Source organism: Neolamprologus brichardi, chromosome 17, assembly GCF_056152115.1.
Source record: "Neolamprologus brichardi isolate AB-2024 chromosome 17, ASM5615211v1, whole genome shotgun sequence".
Lineage (NCBI taxonomy): Eukaryota > Metazoa > Chordata > Actinopteri > Cichliformes > Cichlidae > Neolamprologus > Neolamprologus brichardi.
Genome location: NC_142120.1, coordinates 1,558,737 through 1,580,394, shown reverse-complemented (window position 1 = coordinate 1,580,394; position 21,658 = coordinate 1,558,737). Strand labels below are relative to the sequence as shown.

The 21,658-nt window shown below is 37.9% G+C and overlaps 2 protein-coding genes across 2 annotated transcripts; both read left to right on the top strand.

Moving 5' to 3' along the window:
* On the top strand, positions 1 to 6,827 carry LOC148097838 (receptor-type tyrosine-protein phosphatase C-like; the record flags this gene model as incomplete). Its single annotated transcript, XM_087831018.1, has 10 exons — positions 1 to 229; positions 326 to 445; positions 629 to 769; positions 871 to 1,005; positions 1,409 to 1,555; positions 2,311 to 2,522; positions 2,614 to 2,674; positions 2,932 to 3,046; positions 3,204 to 3,235; positions 6,694 to 6,827. Coding segments are annotated over 10 exons (1,326 nt in total), but the record flags the coding sequence as incomplete, so codon positions are not given.
* Positions 6,828 to 17,008: 10,181 nt separating this feature from the next.
* LOC102779482 (uncharacterized) lies at positions 17,009 to 21,658 on the top strand. Its single transcript, XM_087831017.1, has 12 exons — positions 17,009 to 17,300; positions 17,454 to 17,573; positions 17,754 to 17,783; positions 18,010 to 18,267; positions 18,358 to 18,591; positions 18,674 to 18,793; positions 18,959 to 19,099; positions 19,201 to 19,335; positions 19,741 to 19,890; positions 20,649 to 20,854; positions 21,273 to 21,333; positions 21,555 to 21,658. The coding sequence occupies exons 1-12, from the start codon at positions 17,009 to 17,011 to the stop codon at positions 21,656 to 21,658; spliced, it is 1,851 nt and encodes a 616-aa protein (XP_087687143.1).

Here is a 21,658-nt window from a genome sequence, read left to right as displayed (position 1 = left end):
ACAGACATTACAGTGCAAAGCAGCATAAATGGATGTGTTTGTTACCAGAGTAACTGGGACATCAGCTCTTCAATATCAGCACCAAATATAACTTCAGCTGATCAGTGCAGCAGTGACAGTAAAAGCTTCTGCGTCAAACACAGAGACATTTGCTCTGATTATAAAACAACCTTCACTTCAGGAAACTGTGTGAATTCTTCATTTGATATCACCACAAACATCATTGTTGGTTCGTACAAAAACTTTTACCTTAAATTGAAATTCATTTTCTTTTAGAGCTAAATTAATAATGTTTTATGCTTTTGCTTTTTTTAAATTTCCACAGATTTATATAATTCAAGCGAAATACAGCAAAGTCCTTCCACTGGACTTCCTGCAGTGATAAAGCCAACGTTACCAAACGTGTCAGAGTGTGAAAACCTCTCAGTTAATTACACCTGTTCAGGTAAGTGGAATATCTGCTTCATTATGAGTAGAGTTGATCTGAAAGCTCTTCTGCCATCAGAGGACTGAGTGTTTTGTGCTCTTTGTGAATCTATTTTTATTCTGTATTTGAATATAAAACCAAAGAATAACTGCTGCATGCATTTTGGTACAAAACATTATTGTCGTCCTCGTTTCTCCTCAGAAAAAGACAAACCTGATGAGGTGAACAAACCGCTGTCTGAGCTGGAGCCCTTCAGAAACTACAGATGTTCTGGTCTGATCGTCATCAACAACATCCCCACAGTTTACACAACTCCACCCGTCCACCTTAACACTGACTGTGGTGTGTTGATATTGAACTTACCTGATGAAGCTTTTCCTCCTCAGATAGTTTGAAGGGACACAAACTAACAGGTGCTTCACTGTTACTGTTTGTTTCAACAGATCTTACAATAAACTTTAAGGAGGAAACAACTGATACTTCCATTGAACTGAGCTGGAAAACAACCAGTAAGAACTGTAATGGTGTCCTTCACAATTTTTCATATGACTGCAGTTGTTCTGCCGGTGATAAAACAGGTAAGTCCAATCATTTAGATTCACTTTGATTCAATTTGCTTTGTTTTTCTTTATTATTTTTTTTAATATTGAAATTTCCCACACGTGGGACTAATAAAGGTTATCTTATCTTATCTTATTTGATCATTAAAATATACAGAAGTGTTTATATTTTGAGCTAATAATTTAGTAAATATAACTGCTTGAAATTTAACCCCCATCAGTAAACACATGAAATATGATGCAAAATAACGACATGTCACTGCATTATTATCTTGTACTCAGATCTCCAACCTGTTCTGTTCAGTCTGCTGCTCATGTCGTTGTCGTGGTTACTAAAGCCAGCAGGTCAAAGTCACCTGAAGTCTCTTTAGCTGGACCTGCTGATTTAAACCACAAAGAGTTCATGAACTTTATGTTACAGGAATCACAAAGCTTCAGTCTGATGGAGGAACGTGTGATATTACTGATCTCACACCATTCACTGTTTATAAATGTGGAGTCCAACCCAAATACAAAGACAAGATAGTTCCCATTAAAAAGGAAGTTCAACTGAAAACTGCTCCTGGAGGTAAGTTAGCAAACGAAATATTCAGAATTACAGCTCATAATAAAGCTGAACCCTTCACTCATCAACATCAAACTTTGTTTATCTTTATTTTTTATATCATTCTAAATCACAACATGAAGACTTTGGTGGTGAACAGCAGAAAATAAAGTTACAAAATGATGTTTTCATAAAGAAGAATAAACTCAAGAGCTCATTTATTTTAGTGAAAGATTGGAAACAAATGTGTGTTTTCACAGTCTTGATCATAACTAATATAATTGATGTTCTTTCTAAGATAAATGTCATGAAACAGAGAGCATCCCTCATATCAACTTAACTAAATCCGACTCTGAAACGTTACAGTGAACATTAAAACATGCTGAGTCATCAGTGAGGAAACGTTCAGTCGTTTAAGCAGCTGATTCAGACTCTTATTCTCTGGACTTATAGAAATGTGTCCGTTTGTTCATTTTTGTTACTCGTTCATTTTATTCTGCTGGGAAAATGTGTTTAATGTTCAGAGATAACTGAAGTTCATTCACATGTTTTCTGCTTTCACACAGTTTGTTTTTTAAAGTTACACATCTGTAAATAAAATGTAAACTGGGCTCCATGACAACAAAATGATCAATTAATTCTTCAATAATTAATCATTCATTTCTATTATGAATTGTTTTAACATGCAAACATAAACATGTTTACTTTCACATGTTTCATTGCTGATGGACATAAAAATGAATCTTAAAACTATGATCCCTGTTTTCATTCCCTTACAGTACCCGGCGGTTCCCGTGCAGTGACTGTAACTATGCCAGAGAATAATGTGATTAAAGTAGAGTGTAACCATAGAGACAACATTAATGGACCAATAGTAAAAAAAAGATTCATAGCACGTGTTCATCCTGGTGGTGAAAACAAACCACAGAATAAAACAGATTGTAAGTTTGAATTCAAGGATCTGAGCTACTCTACAGAATACAGAGTGGAGGTTTGTATCATCCTACTTTTTAGTATATGACTATTTTATTATAATGGTGTAATTTCTTATGAATGAACATCTGAAACATCTGTATTTATAGGTGACTGTTTTCAACGGATTCTTTGAAAGCAAACTCGGCACAAGAACTGTTCATACTCGCTGTAAGTATGGATTCAATGACACAGTTTGTTGGATAAATCAGTTCACACACACACACACACACACACACACACACACACACACACACACACACGTGTCTGTTTTTAAACACACAAGTTGAGCCAGCACTCGCTGTACTGTTCATATATATATATATACATATATTTCTATAAATTTCTATATATATATAATATTTCTATAAATGTTTTCTATAAATGTTATCTTTCACTTAAATGTAATTTTTAATATTATTTCACAGACAACAACAAAGCTGTTATTGGGTTTCGTGTCTTCGTCTTCATCGTCGTTGTTGTTCTGGCTTTTCTTTTTCTCACCTACAAGTTCTACGTTCAGAAGCTCAGAACGTCCACAAAGTAAAGTCCACGAGTGCTTTTTCTACACATCTCTGACTTCCACTTTATTTTTCATTACTAGTAAAGCCTAATGTCATTATTAGTTTATGTTTACTGCAGAGCAGAGGCACAGTGATGCATCTATTATAAACAATCCTTTCTTATCTTTCCTCCACAGTGACGTGAATGACGACATGGAACTTGAAGCAAGTGAGTAAACCAAACATTTAGTGACTTTTACCATTCAATTAGATTTTATTCACAAAGTGCTGAGAACAGTTGCCTCCAGGACCTTTTATTGTGAGGAGAGGACGACAGGACGAAGACACACTGTGGAAGAGAGCCAGAGGTTAATAATGACTAATGATTACATGCAGAGTGATATTTAGTGAGTGAAAAAGAAACACTCAGTATAAACCTATTGCAGCATCACTAAGGGAGGATTCAGGGTCACCTGGTCCAGCCCTAACTATATGCTTTAGCAAAAAGGAAAGTTTGAAGCCTAATCTTGAAAGTAGAGATAGTGTCTGTCTCCCGAATCCAAACTGGAAGCTGGTTCCACAGAAGAGGGGCCTGAAAACTGAAGGCTCTGCCTCCCATTCTACTTTTAAATACTCTAGGAACAACAAGTAGGCCTGCAGAGCGAGAGCGAAGTGCTCTAATAGGGTGATATGGTACTACAAGGTCATTAAGATAAGATGGGACTTGATTACAACAACAAGTAAAGGGAAAACAGCACTGTGAGGCCTGATTGTTCCTTACATCTTATACGAAGAATTTTAAACTTAATTGTGGATTTCACAGGAAGCCGATGAAAAGAAGCCAATTCGGGGGAGAAATGCTCTCTTTCAAATCCGTATTCAAGTCAGTATTTTGGATCAACCAGCGGCTTTTATGAGAGTTTTTAAGGCGTTCTGTCATGTTTCGGCTGTGTCCAGGCAGGAGAAGGACCCAAACGCAAAACTCACCACACTGGAATTAAACTCAAAAAGCTGCTTTATTGCAGAATGGCACGAAAAATAAAACTAAACTAAACTGGGACGTGGATAACTGACACACAGGGAAACACAGCCATGAGGGAGACTACGACACTGACAAAGAGAAACACAGGGCTTAAATACACAGAGGGATAACGAGGGAATGAGACACAGAAGGACAGCACAGCTGGGAGTAATCAGGCTGGACGAGACAAGGGAAGCAAAACTAGAAACACTCACATGAGACGTGGACCTTCAAAGTAAAACAGGAAACACACTGACTGAACTCAAAACATGTAAACTTAACAGCAACTGAGACAGAACATAGGGAGCTGAAACATGGGACAGAAAGGCAAAGTAGACACAACATGAACATAACGACGCCCACAGGGAAAGAGCAAAACAGAGCACCGAAACACAGGACCTCTTTCAAAATAAAATAGGAAACAATGAAACACTGACATGACTACATGAACTTGACAACATAAGAAACAGACATGAAACACATGAAGGATAAGGGAGACTTAACACAAGGGTTGAAAACACAAGGGGAATATAATCAGCAAATGAACATAGAAATCTAATGAGCTTAAACATAAACTATAAACATCAAAATGAACTAAAACTCAAAACGCTGGGTCATAAGACCAGGATCGTGACACGTCCTGATAATAATGAGTTACACGGCTATTTACAAGGACCAAGATGAATAAAAATCAGAATAATTATTACAATAAAAACACTGAACACAATTGACCCACAGCCACATGTGTGAGTGCGTTAACGCCTTAATGAACACTCACATCTCGGGTCATTTGACCTCAGTAAGTCACATGATCGGTGGGCAAGGTCTCACAATGGGTTCACCTGAAACCTTGGGCGATAATGAACCACACCCATTTTCACACCTTGGCTCATGTGATTGGGCAGATGATCAATAGTGGGTCAACGACCCTCTTAAGGACACTTCCAACAGAGCTTAAATCTGGGAGTCACCACCAGTTGCTCTTAGAGCTAAAGAAGCTCCTCAGCTGAGGGTGAAATGTTATCAAGACTCTTAAAGAGGTTTAGTCGCCTTTCTTTCCAAGCGCCTCAGATTATTGTGCTATAACAGTGTTCGCAGCCCTTTATTGTTGTTTCCTGTTTCTTGTCATAGTTTATGAGAACAGACAACCTCCTGGATGGCGTCATAAAGAAGCTCACTGATCAAATAAGACATGATGGAGCAGCACAGTCAGTCACCGTTAACTCTTCATTGTTTGGTATGTTTTTTGTTTCCATTCCAGCAGCAAAAGAAAAAAAGTATTTTGCTGCATTAACATAAGAGCTCCAATTTAATCGTACTGTTCATTTTCCTAATTGTTCACACAGCACGGCACTCTGAAAATATATTTAAAAAATTAAACACAAATTAGCAGCTGTAACGTTCCCAGTTACAGCTGATCGACATGTGTCCATCAGCAGGTGAATTGATGCTTTTAGTTTTTGTTCATGTGTCTTTCACACATTTGTATGTCTGCAGAAAATTTGATTTAAATACTGTTAAATGTATCGAGAATATTAACAAATTGACCAACAAAAACATCAAAGAAAAGTGTGGTTTACATAGTAGCAGGTCTCCTGTTGCCAGCAGATCAGTGGAGATGAAGCTCAAAGATTTTGCATGTGAAAATTAGCCAATACAAAAATTATTATACTTTAAAAAAACATCTGCTTAAAAAACAGGACATGTCTGTGCATGATTTAATGTTATCATCTCCACGTTTAGATTTACTGAAGTCCCACACCAGGCTAACTAATCCACAGTCTGTTTTATATGTGGAGTTTGCATGTTCTCCACTGTGGCTTCCTGCTAACAACATGCAGCGAGTCGGGTTGACGATTGTCTCTCTCTGTTGTGTTATGACAAACTCTTCTCCTCTACACAACTTTATAGATAAAAGCAGGTATCACACAGCACTGCTAATTGGGTCCCTCCATCGATTTTCTTACTATGTGAATTCCACCTTCCTCTGACTCTTCCTCACTTCCCCACAGCTGGTGCTAGCAGCAGTGACTGTGAGGCCTGGTTACCAGTTGTTACTGTTCACAGTGCTGCAGCTCGGCAGTTATGTCGGTTAACTTGACTCATTAGTTTCTTTTTATTGTTTTCTTTCAGCTTTCCGGCTCCACCTTTTCACTCCTTCTTCCACAATAACGTTTTTCTACAAGCTGCGTGAGCGCACAGCAAAGGCAGGGGAGGGGCCAGCGGCGTTAAGAGATTTGATTGGGCAACCCAGTCGCTCAAAAGTGAGTGGGGCGACCAGGAAAACAGCCAGTATGCCAGATTACTGGTCCAACCCTGATCCTACCTCATTCTGCAAAGATGTTAATGATCAGCTGTAAACTGTTTCCACAACAGTTACATCTGACCACGTAAGGACCTGGAGAAACGTATCTATGCCTTTGTTACATCAGGGTTAGATTACTGTAATTCTCTTTACACTGGTCTCCATTCTGCCCTCGTTCACAAACTGCAGCTCGTTCAAAATGCGGCTGCACGTCTCTTAACTGGAACTGGCAGGTTTGAGTCTATTACTCCAGTTCTTTCCGACCTGCACTGGCTCCCTATTAAATTTCGTATTGATTTTAAAATCTTATTGCTCACTTTTAAAATCATAAATAACCCAGCTATCTTACGGATCTCCTCAGCTGTTATACCCCCAGGAGAGCGCTTAGATCAGCAGGCCAAATGCTCCTGGTGTGACCTAGATCTCGGCTCAAGACCAGAGGTGACCGCGCATTCGCCGCTGTCGCATCCTACCTCTGGAATAACCTCCCCCTAGCTATTCGGGCGTCTGATTCAATTCAATCTTTTTTAAATCTCGATTAAAAACTTATTTGTTTAGCCTTGCTTTCCCCGCCTCCTAGAGTTCACATTTTTACTGTACTGGAACTTATCTTTATCACTTTGTTAATGTTTATAATGTTTTAACCTTCAGCATTGTGTGTGGACTTCACTGGTGCCTACTACGCCTGGTGTATTATTGGTTAGTTATGTCACCCGCCTGTTAGTATATTTTATTTGTATTTTGTGCTTCATATTTGTATTTATTACTGCTCTTAACTCATTCTGTGAAACACTTTGACATACCTGTGTTTTTAAATGTGCTATATAAATAAAACTGTATTTAGACAGATTAGTCGCTGGTTTGTCTGGTTCCAGGATTCCTCCTTATGATCCAATTTTGTTGTCACTATATAATAATATATTTAAAGATATACAAATAAATATATTCAAAATATTTCCATCTTGTACATAGTCGTTACGTTTCGTCCAATCTGGTGATCTCTATTTGCCACTGCCTTCCCTGCTCTGTTCCACTTGTCAGCCAATCAGCTTTTAGCATATGCACAGTTGATCTTTGCGCTTTGGCATGGGCGGGTTGAAAACCCCTTTCTGTAAATGTAATGAATTAACCTGCTAAGCAGACAGCATATGATATGAATACCACTGGACTTTCAAAATAAATAAAGTGATTTGTAGAGTGAAAAGCAGATTTTGCTCTTTAACTCTGCCAAATTAAAAAAGACCAGTTTGTTTTTGTTTTTTTTTAAAGTACAAGTTTGCTGGTCAGAGCTAAAGTCCAACACAAAACCTTTTCCTTCGTCTTAATTTGAGGCTAAAAGCTGATTATCTGAGCACCGAAGATTTGTTTCTAAACCTCAAAGTAGATGTAACGAGTCGTCAAGGTTCAAGAGTTTTAGAGGAAAAAACTATTAGAACCACAGAGTGAATTTCCCTTTATTGAGTGGTTTTTTTAAACACTCATATTAAGAGGAAATGCAGCTTCTGTTGCGACGTGTGAACATCTTTCTGTGCAGACCTGTGCAGTCTCACAGCGCTGCTCTTCTGGGCACAAATCCTTGTTTCTGCGAGCACATTTATTATTTCTTTCACGCTAATATCAGATCTGATGCTGAATGGTGCAATAATGAAAGAGATGAATATGATAACATTTTAAGGTGTTTGTCTGCATATTTAGATTTATGGTATATAATGAGTACATTTATATTTTATTTCTTTAAGTTTTCTTTAAATTGTTGCAAATTCATTCTTTTAATAAAATGCAATCATTTGAAACAAAGTGATGTTTGAATGTAAAAATAAAAGACAACTTTTTTTAAACACCTAATTTATTTGTTTTAAAGCACATAAATAAAGTGACTCACTTTCTGTATGGAGTTTGAGAACTTTTGTTCCTGCACAAACCTCAGATATGAACCACAAACTGACTTTTACTGTCCTTTAATAAAACATAAAATCATAATAGTTCTTAAATATTGTTCACGGTCAAAGTCGTGAAGGTGAAGTTAATTTCTCTTCTTCTTCATCTGATGAAGCTGTCCTAGATTGAAAACAGAGTTATTGCGCATTTCTGGCTCTGCTGCTTTTTAAATTTGCAGCTGTTGCATTGAGTCGTTCGTCTCAGAGGATTTTAGCCGAGGGCGGCTTTAAGGTTAAAGCTTTACATTCAGTCATTTAAGCCTGTATTTGATGACACTGTGGTGCAGAGAGGTGTGCATTAGTTCCTGTATCTCCTACCCAACAAATCGCTTCTTATCTCCCACGTAGTTGTCTGTGGTTTCTCTCAGTCTTCTTCAGCTCATCACATTTTTCATTTTACAATTTTTTTTACCTTATAAGCACAAAAGAGCATCGTTTTAATTTGAATCGTTTTATTTTGTCTTGTGAATTCCTGCTTTTTGTCCTTTTTCGTTGTTATGATCTTCTGTTTGTTAAAAGTTTAGTGCTGACCACAGAAACAGGCTTACTGTTACTTTGGGAGCGCATCACCCAGAATATAATCCATGGTCATTTTAAGGTCTTCCCAATACTTTTTTATTTTTATGCACTTCCAAAATACATGAGTGATCAGCTTCTGTTTCTCCACACAGTCGCCAACATTTCTGTGGACTTGAGATCTGTTTACTTTTAATTTTGGGTGTGATGAAAAAACGCGTCAAATTCTTCCAGCAGAATTCCCTCCACAACGGCGAATTCCTTGTGCTGTGTTGTATTTCACACATACTAACCCATCCCTTCTCTGTTATAGTTATGGTCAGTTCAGCTTCACATTTCTTTTTAAGGTAAAATGTTGCATCCTGTCTATCTTCTTCTAATGATCTGTAGAAGGTGGAAATTATTTACTAGTCCAATTACACCCAATGGTTTTTCAAACCAGTCGGTCTCTATTTGCTTCCCTTACTTGCAAGTATCTAAAAAAATCTCTATTTTCCAATTTGTATTTATTTTTTAGTTGTTGGAAACTCATTAATGTTCCATTTTTCATTAGAGTACAAACTGCTGTAATGTTTCAATGTTTGGTCCAATTGTCCCGGCTTACATTTTTTGTCGTGTCTGAACCATCTCAGCAAAAATATTTGTTGTTTTAACTGAGGTTTTTCTCTTACTGTGTGCCATATGTCTAATGTGAATTCCACAATTTGATTCATTCTACTTTTATAAGAGGTCATTAGTTGTATGTCAAAGATAAAAATTAGAATTTATTTTCCCTCAATTTCTTTCTCAGTTTCCTTCCACCGTGCTTCATATTCTGGTCTACACCAACAAACAAGAGGTCTAAACTGAGCTGCGTAAAATTTAACATTCCATTTTTTACGGGATGGTTGGCAACTTTACTAACTAACCTTATGAATAAAATAAAGTTCACTATCAGTAACATCATAGCACCCACCCAGCTGTATAGAAACTTGCTAGCTAGTAGCAGTACGAGTTATTGTAACTGACTGTAAAAAGTCAGCATAACGAAAATAAACTCCACCTAAACTTGGTTTATATCTGACCAGATAGACTGCAGGACATAAGTTCTTACCTGAAGTTCAGTTCACCTCACACTCGGACCGGCGGCCACCTCGGGTCTCTGCTCCACCTGCTGGCCTCTGTGGAAGCTCCGCCATAGCCACCACCAAACAACTGAGTTATTTTTACACATCGACCAGCATCTGGCCAATCCACCACCTTTCACTGTTTATACAGTTACAAAAAAATAAATAAATCATCGGCCCATAAAAACGAAAAATCACCATCGGCCCACCAGGCAAATGCCCGGTATTGATCCGTATAAATAAAGTTACTCATCTGTGAGGTAATGCCGCTCAATCGATGAGGAAGGTGATAAGTCGACAGTATCAGCAGACTGGTCCAGCCATCTTAACCCCCCAGTTGCCACAGTCTTACTGGTTTTATACAGGATTTCAGGCACACATCTGAACCTCATTAGTCTCTACCATTAAGAAACAGGTTAGATCAGAAAACAACATCTAAACAAAGAAACAGGAATAAGATTATTCATCTAATTTACAAACTCACTTACACGACTTTAAAAAGTAAAACACTTCATACAGCACAACTCAAAAGGTCTTTAAAGAAAATAAACAACACTGTACAAAAAATAAAAAACCTTCACTTGGTTGTACCAAGTGATGCAATCAAATGACATCATGAACTAGGGCTGAGCGATATGGCCTAAAATCCATATCGTGATATAATTTGAAGCACGTGCGGTAACGATATATATCGCGATATATTCTTTTCTTCTGTATAACGTATTTTCCACACTATAAGGCACACTTAAAATCCTTTAATTTTCTCAAAAATCGAGTGTGCCTTATGTATGATTTCTGGTTGTGCTTACTGACCTCGAACCGATTTTGGCAGAAATCTGTTAAAAATGTTTTGATGGATCGTCAGAGCATTACGGCTGCCGTAGTGAGGAGCTTCACGGAGTGATCTGGGTCCAAAACTCCGTCAGATTCAGGTCCCAAAGTCAAACAAACACTAAGAGTTAAAAACGGTCTAAATTCTTTCATCTTTACTAAAATCATCAGCGTTGCTGCTTTATCAGGTGTAACAATTAAGTTTTACATCCATGCATCCATGAAAACAGAATTTATTACATTTAACGGAGTTAGGGGTTAACAGAAAGTTAGCTCGCTAGTTTACACCTAAACATTTCATATCATGTTCTGACTGAGAGATTTTTGAAACTAATTCAAACGTACAGCTCTGCTACCACTTCCAACATAAATGAAGACAGAAAAATAAACAGCAGTGACGTTTGCAGGGTTACTGAAGTTGGGCTAGCTGGTATATAATGTTGTGCTACGTGATTGCTAGCAACACAGCTATGCTAGCATAACATTAGCACAGTGAAGCTGGAGGATGAACGCCAACTTTTTTCCACTCGATAAAAGTTAACGTGAGGGATTCTGGTGGTCAGGGACAAATGCAATCGCATGGCAGGATGCTGTACACGGGCCAAACTTCAGTCAGGAGAAGAACTGAGATTATTCATCCACAATACGAGGTTAGTCATTAATGTACTGCAACGTTGTTGCAGTACATTAATGATGTTCGAGGCTCCTGTAAACGAGCGTGTAATTTAAAAACAGTAACCAGGGCAATACATCCTGAAAGGACCTCGAAGCTTTCTGAGGTTAAACGAGCGGTGGCCTGAGCTTTGTTTCAATCCTTAAATGGAAGATGTTTCTGATCAAAGTTCAGTCAGAGTTTTATAATAAGACTGTAAAAACTGTGGTGACTGTAAAGCTACCAGATGCTAACTTCCTCATGTTGCATTTATTATTAAACCTTCCTTTATTTTATCAGATGTGAAACGCTTCCTGTTATAATGTTTGAGGTTAGTGCTAAGAGGAAATAACATCTTTGTCATATTTGATTATCTTTCTTTGGTCTCCACACATTTGTGCCTCGACTGCTGAAGATGGCAGAGCTGTGCAGTCTCAGCACTCTGCTGTTCTGGGCTGGGATCATCGCTTCGGCCAGATGTAAGTAAATTTACATTTGTTCTAAAATCAGGTCTGATGCAGACGGTAAGGAAGCACATTTGACATTTTAGTTGCATTATTTTTTATTTGGCTGTTTTTTTTAAAAAAAAAAAAAAAAATCCCATTTACAGTCAAACTAAAAATTGAATGTAAAATATTTTATCCGTTTTAATTATTTGTTTATTTTTATTTTTTTAAAAAACTTACTTTTAGAAAATTAAAGATGTGTAAGGAACATATTAAGTTAAGACATAAGATGCACATGTACAACAAATTTACTTTTAAGTATTTTACTGATATTAAATTATTTCAAAATGCAAAAACATCAAATAAAGTCTTTGTTATATTTCTGTATGGATATTCAGGACATTTGTTCTGTAATAAACTTTAGATCTCTGCTCATCAGTTTGTTTTTTTAATAGCAGATATTACTTATGCTTTTGGTTTCTTGTGACTTTTAGTTTGCATATAATTTTACTTACTGTGAAAACTCGTCGTTTACCTCTAAGTAACAGGTTTGTTTGCTATTAAAAGAGTATTTAATAGCAGAAATGATATAAAACACATGATTAAATGAATGTGAAAATACAAAAGTAACACACAGTAATAATACATTAATTACATTTTTGTTACACATAATCAACGTCCTCACTGCAAGTGTTCCCGCACAGGACACATGAGATTTCTCTTATTTCTAATCTTTTAGTTTCCTTTAATAACAAATTTTCAAGTACAATGTAAAACATTAAATTTAGTTAAATTAAATTTACTTGACTGATATATATTTTGTGCATACTGTATTTTCAAATGAAAGTAGGATTTATACAGATATACAGGCTCGGTCAAACAGGGGAGTTTTTTTTTTATTTTTATTTCTAGACATTTTTTAAAAGATTTTTTTTAATTATTTCAAATAATAACATAAATGCATGGAGTCCTTTCCAACTAATAATTAACAGTTAAATTAAAATAAAATAGCTGAGTGCGACAGTCATGAGATATAACAGAAATTTATTTGATCATGAAAAATCAAATAAATTTGCACACTGAGTTTGACTTTAGACTAAAATCCAATGACTTCTTCCCTCAGACTGTGATTTAGATAATTTTAGGCTCTCATCCTCCAGAGAAATTATAGAAGATTTAAATAAGAGCAGCAGTTCTGTGGACTGTTAATAAGATTTAAATACATTTGCAAAGGTTACACTTATTTCCCACCAAAGTAAGATGACGGCAGGTTTCACTGCTGTCATCAGTGAGGGGAAAAAATGTTGAACCTGCTTTTGTCTCGAAAACAAGTTTCCTGAAAACATTTTAATCTTATCCCGAGTTTTTTTTGTTTTTTGCATATACAATAAATGCTTTAATTAAACTGACTTTTTTTCCTCGTGTAATTTCAGATCAAGAAAAGTCAGTGCCAATGTATTTTTTCATGTTATTTAGTTTATCTCGTTTCATTGTCTTCATGCAACATCATTAATAATGCTTTTATGTTTGTTTTTTCTGCATATAAAACGCTTTCATGAGCAAAATATATTTATCTTTACATTTCATGTTAATTCCAGGTGGTCCTACCACCATTCACTCCTACACAGTGTTGGGTAAGTTACTTTAAATTAGTAACTTAGTTACATTACTAGTTACTTCCATCAAAAGTAACTCAGTTACTTTAAGTTACTCGTTACTTTCAAAGTAACTAGTTACTAGGGAAAGTAACTTTGGTTTTACTCAGAATTCTCTTGTTAATGTGTTGCTTCCATAACTTTGCCAGTCTTCTAGCTTGCTTACTTGCCACAGTGCACTGTGCCACCTACCAATAGAAAGGAAAAGATAATGTGCATATTTCCACGAGAGAAATCCCACGCCTGGGCCGTCGTTGACCGCCGCCATGATTCTAGCCTACGTCACAGCGTCACGTGCACTTTTTACATCCAACACAAAAACTGCAGTCGTGGTGCTTTGATTGTACTCAGAACTCGGAAATTCTGCCTTCTGAATAGGAAGATGTAGGTAACAGCAGACTGCAGATGAGCTGCATACAGGGCTGGACGGGGACAAAAAATTGGCCCGGGCATGTTGACTAGAGACTGGCCGCCATTATAGGAAAAATCATAAAGCCTTTGAATGAAAACAAACGCTGTTGTGACAGTGATGTTCACTGTTCTGATGGTATATATGCATCAATCTATCAATCGTTTGTTGTAAGATTCAGATAATTATTTAATAAAAGCGAGACATTTTAAATGAGAATAAGAAAGAAAAGTATTTCTTTGTGCCCCCCTCTCCCCGTTAATGACCTACCTGCCCCCCTGGCAACACTTTGCTAGATCCGCCCCTGCACAGTTACCAGCTGTCAGCTACACAGAAAAGGATCCTGGTGTTATTTGTCTCTCAGAAACAGTTCATAACTTCAACTCATTCATGTCACCTAAAAGGTAAACCTGTTTCTCCATCACCTGTTCAGCTCTGATGATTCAGTAAGGACGTCTCCTGGTTTCATCTTCATGTTTCCCTCTCACCAGATAACCAAACCATCATGACCAGCAGCTTTACAGCTGTGGCTCCAGCAAACATCAGCTGATACTAGAAATTGATATTAAATAAATTCTAACAACAGCTGATCAAGCTTAAACGTGCTGCTGTTGTTTAACGCGACATCGGCTGGTTTCCTGTTTCTGGCGCAAAGTGGGCGATAAACAAACACGAGAGACGATCAGCTGATCATTGATCAGTTTCATGATTGAAGTAGAAACAGGAGAGGGAGGGGGGGAGAATGAAAGAAGAAGAGGCAGCTGTGCAGGAAAGACAGAATAACTCCAACTTTGTGTCTTTTTCATTGTAGCTGAAGTCCAGGACAAACTGTTCTTTTTCAGCTCAACACGAAACGCGTAATATTTTCTCTGAAAACGAGACTGTTCCGTTTTTTTACGAGACGGTTGGAAACTCTACTAACTAACCTTATGAATAAAATAAAGTTCAACATCAATAACATCATAGCACCACCCAGCTGTATAGAAACTCCATCATGCTAGCTAGCACGCAGTACGAAAAAGTCAGAATAACGAAAATAAACTCCACCTAAACTTGGTTTATATCTGACCCAGATAGACTGCAGCTCATAACTTCTTACCTGAAGAAGTTCAGTTCACCTGACACTCAGACCTGCGGCCGCCTCGGGTCTCTTTTCCTTCTGCGTCCCCTTTCTCTCATCCACCTGCTGCCTCCACCACTTGCTAATGTTACTGAATCTGTGGAAGCTCCGCTCCACCACATGAAGTAACAAATAACGAGCCTAAATCTAAATCCCAGTAACGCGTTCCTGATTTTGGCATAATAACTAGTCACCGTGCTCGTTACCACAATAATAACCTAGTTACTGTAACACGTTACTTAATAACGCGTTAGTCCCAACACTGCTCCTACGTGAGTGCCAATGTATTTTATGTTATACAATTTATGTACTTATATGAGCTGACTGACAGAAATCACACAATGAGGGGAAACACACAAACAGAGGCTAACAGACATTATACACACAGGAGGACGATTAAGGGACGTGGAGACACGTGGGAACGCAGCTGCACTGAATCATAAGTATAAAGACAGAGGAAGCAAAACATCACACACAAGACTATTAAAATAAAACAGGAAGTAACACAATGATCCTCAGATTAAGACAGCGGTCCCCAGCCCCCGGGCCACGGACTGGAGTCGTTTGGTACCGGGCCGCGAGAGTTGAGGCTCAGGTGTGAAACTGCTAGTTTTCAGGGTTTTTATCGTTAACTTGGTTTCCTGTGTTGTAGTTGTGTCTTATTTTGAAAGAAATATTTACGCGTTACCATAGCGACCAGAGAGCATTAAGGGGCAGAGAGGAGGATGTTGCTCTCAATGTTGTTGGTACATTTCAGGAGGACGCTGCTGATAAAGTTACACAGTGAATTTGCGTTTATGATTATATTTACAAAAGTTTTTGTCTTGGTCGTATCATTTTGTTGTATTTATCCACGACACCTTAAAGGCCGTGAAAATATTGTCTGACATTAAACTGGTCCGTGGTGCAAACAAAGGTTGGGGAGCGCTGGATTAAGACATGTGAAGTTGACATTGAGACTGGGGATAAATACACGTGGAGATATGTCAGATTGGAGAGACAACACAGAGAGATGGATGCAGGAACATGTAGGGAGAAAACAGAGGGACTGGACTACAAATGTATTAACTTGACAAGACAGAGAATAAAAGACCAGCCATGGAGTGGAAACGCAGAAAGACCAGACAGATACGGAGACATGACTCATGACAAACACGGGGACACTGACATGAGACTGACATGAGACTGGGAACATACTGGACACAAAAAGGGAACTATGCAAGAAAGATCCAAGGACTGGAAATATAAATAATTAAAACTCAGAGACACAAAGAAGTACTAACAAATACAGGACTTCAACCTGAAAACAAAATAAACTACAAGAGCAACACAAAATTCAGAATACTGGGACAAAGACAGCCTGTTTTTAAGCTGCACTAAAGCAGACTAACACGCTGGTGCAACTCTAGCTACATGCCATGAATCTGGGTATAGACCCTCAATGTGGGCAGGCTCGCTTTGCTCATATTATAATTAAATACATTAGAATTATAAATGTAATAATTCATAGCTTTGCACATAATGTATCTTTTCCATACTTTCTTTTGCCTGAAGTCCCTGCACATTGAATTTGACCAGTTTCTTTGTCATTTAATTTTGATGCGTTTGAGTTCAAGCGCGTGAGTGTGGAAAAATTAGAGCATAACAGTTAAATCAGAGCAGCAGCTCTGTTGTTGGGATTTAGATCCAATTCACATGAAAGTAACATGAAGTCACTGATTATCCAACACAACAGTTAGTCTTTTATTGTCTATAAAAACTTACCATTGATCCATCTTACTCTCATCCTTAGATCATTTTGTGTTTTGTAAACAATAATTAGTATTAATAGGACTATATTTAATTTGCTAGCATAGGAAATGGGATAGCAGTGACAAGTAGCACAGCATCTTTCTAACAACATGAAACACGACTGTTAGAGTGAAAATGTTACACTGAGAACATTTTACATTTGCTACAGTTACAGCTAACATTTTTACGTCATGCTGATTTCTTTTTCTTGGAATGAAAATTGTTTCAGCCTCCTCACCTCCACGCACGGCCACAAATGCTACAGTAGCCACGTCGTTTGACGTCTCACCTTCATCCACGGCCCCAAATGCTACAGTAGCCACGTCGTCCGACTCCTCACCTTCATCCACGGCCCCAAATGCTACAATAACCAATTCAACAGCCTCCTCACCTCCACGCATTTCCACCAGTCCTACAGTAGCCATGTTGTCTGACTCCTCACCTTCATCTATGGCCCCAAATGCTACAGTAGTTAGTCCATCAGTGGATTCAACTGCCACGTCTGGTAATGTATTCAGAGTTTATAGTTTCATGGATTTTTGGCACAGCTGTGTGATAAAATCCTACATTTGTAGTTTAGCATCGTGTCAGGTACAACCAGTCTGCTAGCTGTTAGGTATTTCTGCCTGAAGTTGACCTCCAGCCTGCTCTCACACAGCAACCACAGCTCCTCCTGCAAGCACCTCAAATGAGACCTCACCCCCACCCACTCCACCCAGCAGCTCCTCTGACTCTCAGGCCTCACCTACAGACACCACAGTGACAGCTACCACTGAAGGTTGGACGTTTCTTTATCATACAGGCCTGTGATGACATTGATGTGAATATAAACTAAGAACACGGCGCTGCTGAGTTACAAGTACCTGTGAGGTGCTCTGAGCTGTTGTACATTCATGCTACGTAATCACAAACTAATTCTTTTCTTCTTTTCTGATCTCATTTAAATGCATCGTTTCAGCCGCCGAGACGACTCCTGAGCCTCCAAAGTGTGAGTGTCAGTTTAAAGATAATATGTCGTCTGGTTTCAAACACCGGTGATGCTGTCGAGCGTTTCTTACTTAGTGAAAGTTTCTTTTTCTATCGAGTGTTTCAGTTTTAGCCAACGCTGGACTGTGGCCAACATCTGCATGAACAAACTGACTGAGATGAAACATTTCAGCAGCTGATTGATGTTAATGAACAAAATGTAACAATTTATTGGATTTTGTGCTCAGGTTCCTACACTGTCACACCCATCGAGTTTGGACTGCAGATTGATGTGATGAACTCCCCCCCTGGTGACTACAACATCAGTATTATTGAAGGAGGTCGACGAGTGATTAACGAGGCGTTCAACTTTACTCACTCTGGTCAACACAACATCCAACACCTGAAGCCCTGTACTGAATATGAGCATCAAGTTTTATACAAGTATGGCAATAAACCACTCCAGTGTACCTCCAATGGAAATAAAACTGAAACAAAAGAAATGAGTGAGTACAAATAATTCATATTTTTGTTTCACCTTCTTGTAGTTTAACAAACTTAATATCAAATATATTTGTGCATCATTTGTGTTTCAGGTAAAACAGACATTACAGGGCAAAGCAGCATAAATGGATGTGTTTGTTACCAGAGCAACTGGGACATCAGCTCTTCAATATCAGCACCAAATGTAGCTTCAGCTGATCAGTGCAGTAGTGACAGTAATAAACTGTGTGTCCAGACTAATGACGTCTGCTCTGATTATAAAACAACCTTCACTTCAGAAACCTGTGTGAAAACTTCATTTGATATCACCAAAAACATCATTGTTGGTTTGTACAAAAAAAGTTCCCTTTACATTAAAGTTCATATGCTTATAACAGGAAGATAATTCAATGATGTTTTTTCCCACAGATTTCTATAATTTAACTAAAATACAGCAAAATCCTTCCACTGGACTTCCTGCAAACATTGATCCAACGTTACCAACGATACCAGAGTGTGAAAACCTCTCAGTCGATTACACCTGTTCAGGTAAGTGGAATATCAGCTTCACTGTAAGTATGTTTGATCTGAAAGCTCTTCTGTGTTTGTGCTCTTTGTGAATTTGTTTTATTTTGTGTTCTGCATCTGAATATAAAACAAAGATGAACTGCTGCATGTGGCTCAAAAAACGATGTCGTCTTTGTTTCTCGTCAGAAAAAGACAAACCTGATGAGGTGAACAAACCGCTGTCTGAGCTGGAGCCCTTCAGAAACTACAGATGTTCTGGTCTGATCGTCATCAACAACATCCCCACAGTTTACACAACTCCACCCGTCCACCTTAACACTGACTGTGGTGTGTTGATATTGAACTTACCTGATGAAGCTTTTCCTCCTCAGATAGTTTGAAGGGACACAAACTAACAGGTGCTTCACTGTTACTGTTTGTTTCAACAGATCTTACAATAAACTTTAAGGAGGAAACAACTGATACTTCCATTGAACTGAGCTGGAAAACAACCAGTAAGAACTGTAATGGTGTCCTTCACAATTTTTTATATGACTGCAGTTGTTCTGCCGGTGATAAAACAGGTAAGTCCAATCATTTAGATTCACTTTGATTCAATTTGCTTTGTTTTTATTTATTTATTTTTTTTAAATATTGAAATTTCCCACACGTGGGACTAATAAAGGTTATCTTATCTTATCTTATTTGATCATTAAAATATACAGAAGTGTTTATATTTTGAGCTAATAATTTAGTAAATATAACTGCTTGAAATTTAACCCCCATCACTAAACACATGAAATATGATGCAAAATAACGACATGTCACTGCATTATTATCTTATACTCAGATCTCCAACCTGTTCTGTTCAGTCTGCTGCTCATGTCGTTGTCGTGGTTACTAAAGCCAGCAGGTCAAAGTCACCTGACGTCTCTTTAGCTGGACCTGCTGATTTAAACCACAAAGAGTTCATGAACTTTATGTTACAGGAATCGGAGAGCTTCAGCCTGATGGAGGAACGTGTAATATTACTAATCTCAAACCATTCACTGAGTATAAATGTGAAGTCCAACCCAAATACAACGGCCAGATCGAAGCTCCCATTAAAAAGGAAGTTACACTGAAAACTGCTCCTGGAGGTAAGTTAGCAAACTAAATATTCAGAATTACAGCTCATAATAAAGCTGAACCCTTCACTCATCAACATCAAACTTTGTTTAGCTTCATTTTTTATATCATTCTAAATCACAACATGAAGACTTTGGTGGTGAACAGCAGAAAATAAAGTTACAAAATGATGTTTTCATGAAGAAGAATAAACTCAAGAGCTCATTTATTTTAGTGAAAGATTGGAAACAAATGTGTGTTTTCACAGTCTTGATCATAACTAATATAATTGATGTTCTTTCTAAGATAAATGTCATGAAACAGAGAGCATCCCTCATATCAACTTAACTAAATCCGACTCTCTGAAACGTTACAGTGAACATTAAAACATGCTGAGTCATCAGTGAGGAAACGTTCAGTCGTTTAAGCAGCTGATTCAGACTCTTATTCTCTGGACTTATAGAAATGTGTCCGTTTGTTCATTTTCGTTACTCGTTCATTTTATTCTGCTGGGAAAATGTGTTTCATGTTCAGAGATAACTGAAGTTCATTCACATGTTTTCTGCTTTCACACAGTTTGTTTTTTAAAGTTACACATCTGTAAATAAAATGTAAACTGGGCTCCATGACAACAAAATGATCAATTAATTCTTCAATAATTAATCATTTATTTCTATTATGAATTGTTTTAACATTGCAAACATAAACATGTTTACTTTCACATGTTTCATTGCTGATGGACATAAAAATGAATCTTAAAACTATGATCCCTGTTTTCATTCCCTTACAGTACCCGGCGGTTCCCCTACAGTGACTGTAACTATGCCAGAGAATAATGTGATTAAAGTAGAGTGTAACCATAGAGACAACATTAATGGACCAATAGTAAGATTCATAGCACGTCTTCATCCTGGTGGTGAAAACAAACCACAGAATAAAACAGATTGTAAGTTTGAATTCAAGGATCTGAGCTACTCTACAGAATACAGAGTGGAGGTTTGTATCATCCTACTTTTTAGAGCAGCGGTCTCCAACCTTTTTTGCTCCACGGACCGGTTTATGCCCGACATTATTTTCATGGACCGGCCTTTAAGGTGTCGCTGATAAATACAACAAAATAAAACTAGTACCGGTACCGAAAAAAAGAAGATTTATTCATAACACACGTGAAAAGACCCAGGAAAACCGAGTAAACGATAAAACGATAACAAAATAACCCTGAAAACCGATAAAAACCCTGAAAACTATACATTTCACACCTGAGCCTCAACTCTCGCGGCCCGGTACCAAACGACTCACGGACCGGTACCGGTTCGAGGCCCGGGGGTTGGGGACCGCTGTTTTAGTATATGATTATGTTATTATAATGGTGTAATTTCTTATGAATGAACATCTGAAACATCTGTATTTATAGGTGACTGTTTTCAACGGACACTTTGAAAGCAAACCCGACACAAGAACTGTTCATACTCGCTGTAAGTATGGATTCAATGACACAGTTTGTTAGATAAATCAGTTCTCTCTCACACACACACACACACACACACACACACACACACACACGTCTGTTTTTAACACAAGTTGAGCCAGCACTCGCTGTACTGTTCACACAATGAAATAAAGTATAAATAACTTTACTCTGCTGGGTAACAGGATATTAAAGCCACTGTTTGATGTTGTTTGAACCTGTTTTCAGACAATGACAAAGCTGTCGTTGGTTTTTTGATCTTCCTCATATCCGCCGCTCTGCTTCTGGTGGCCTGCGTGAGCTACAGGAAGCTCAGAAAGTGTAGGAGGTAA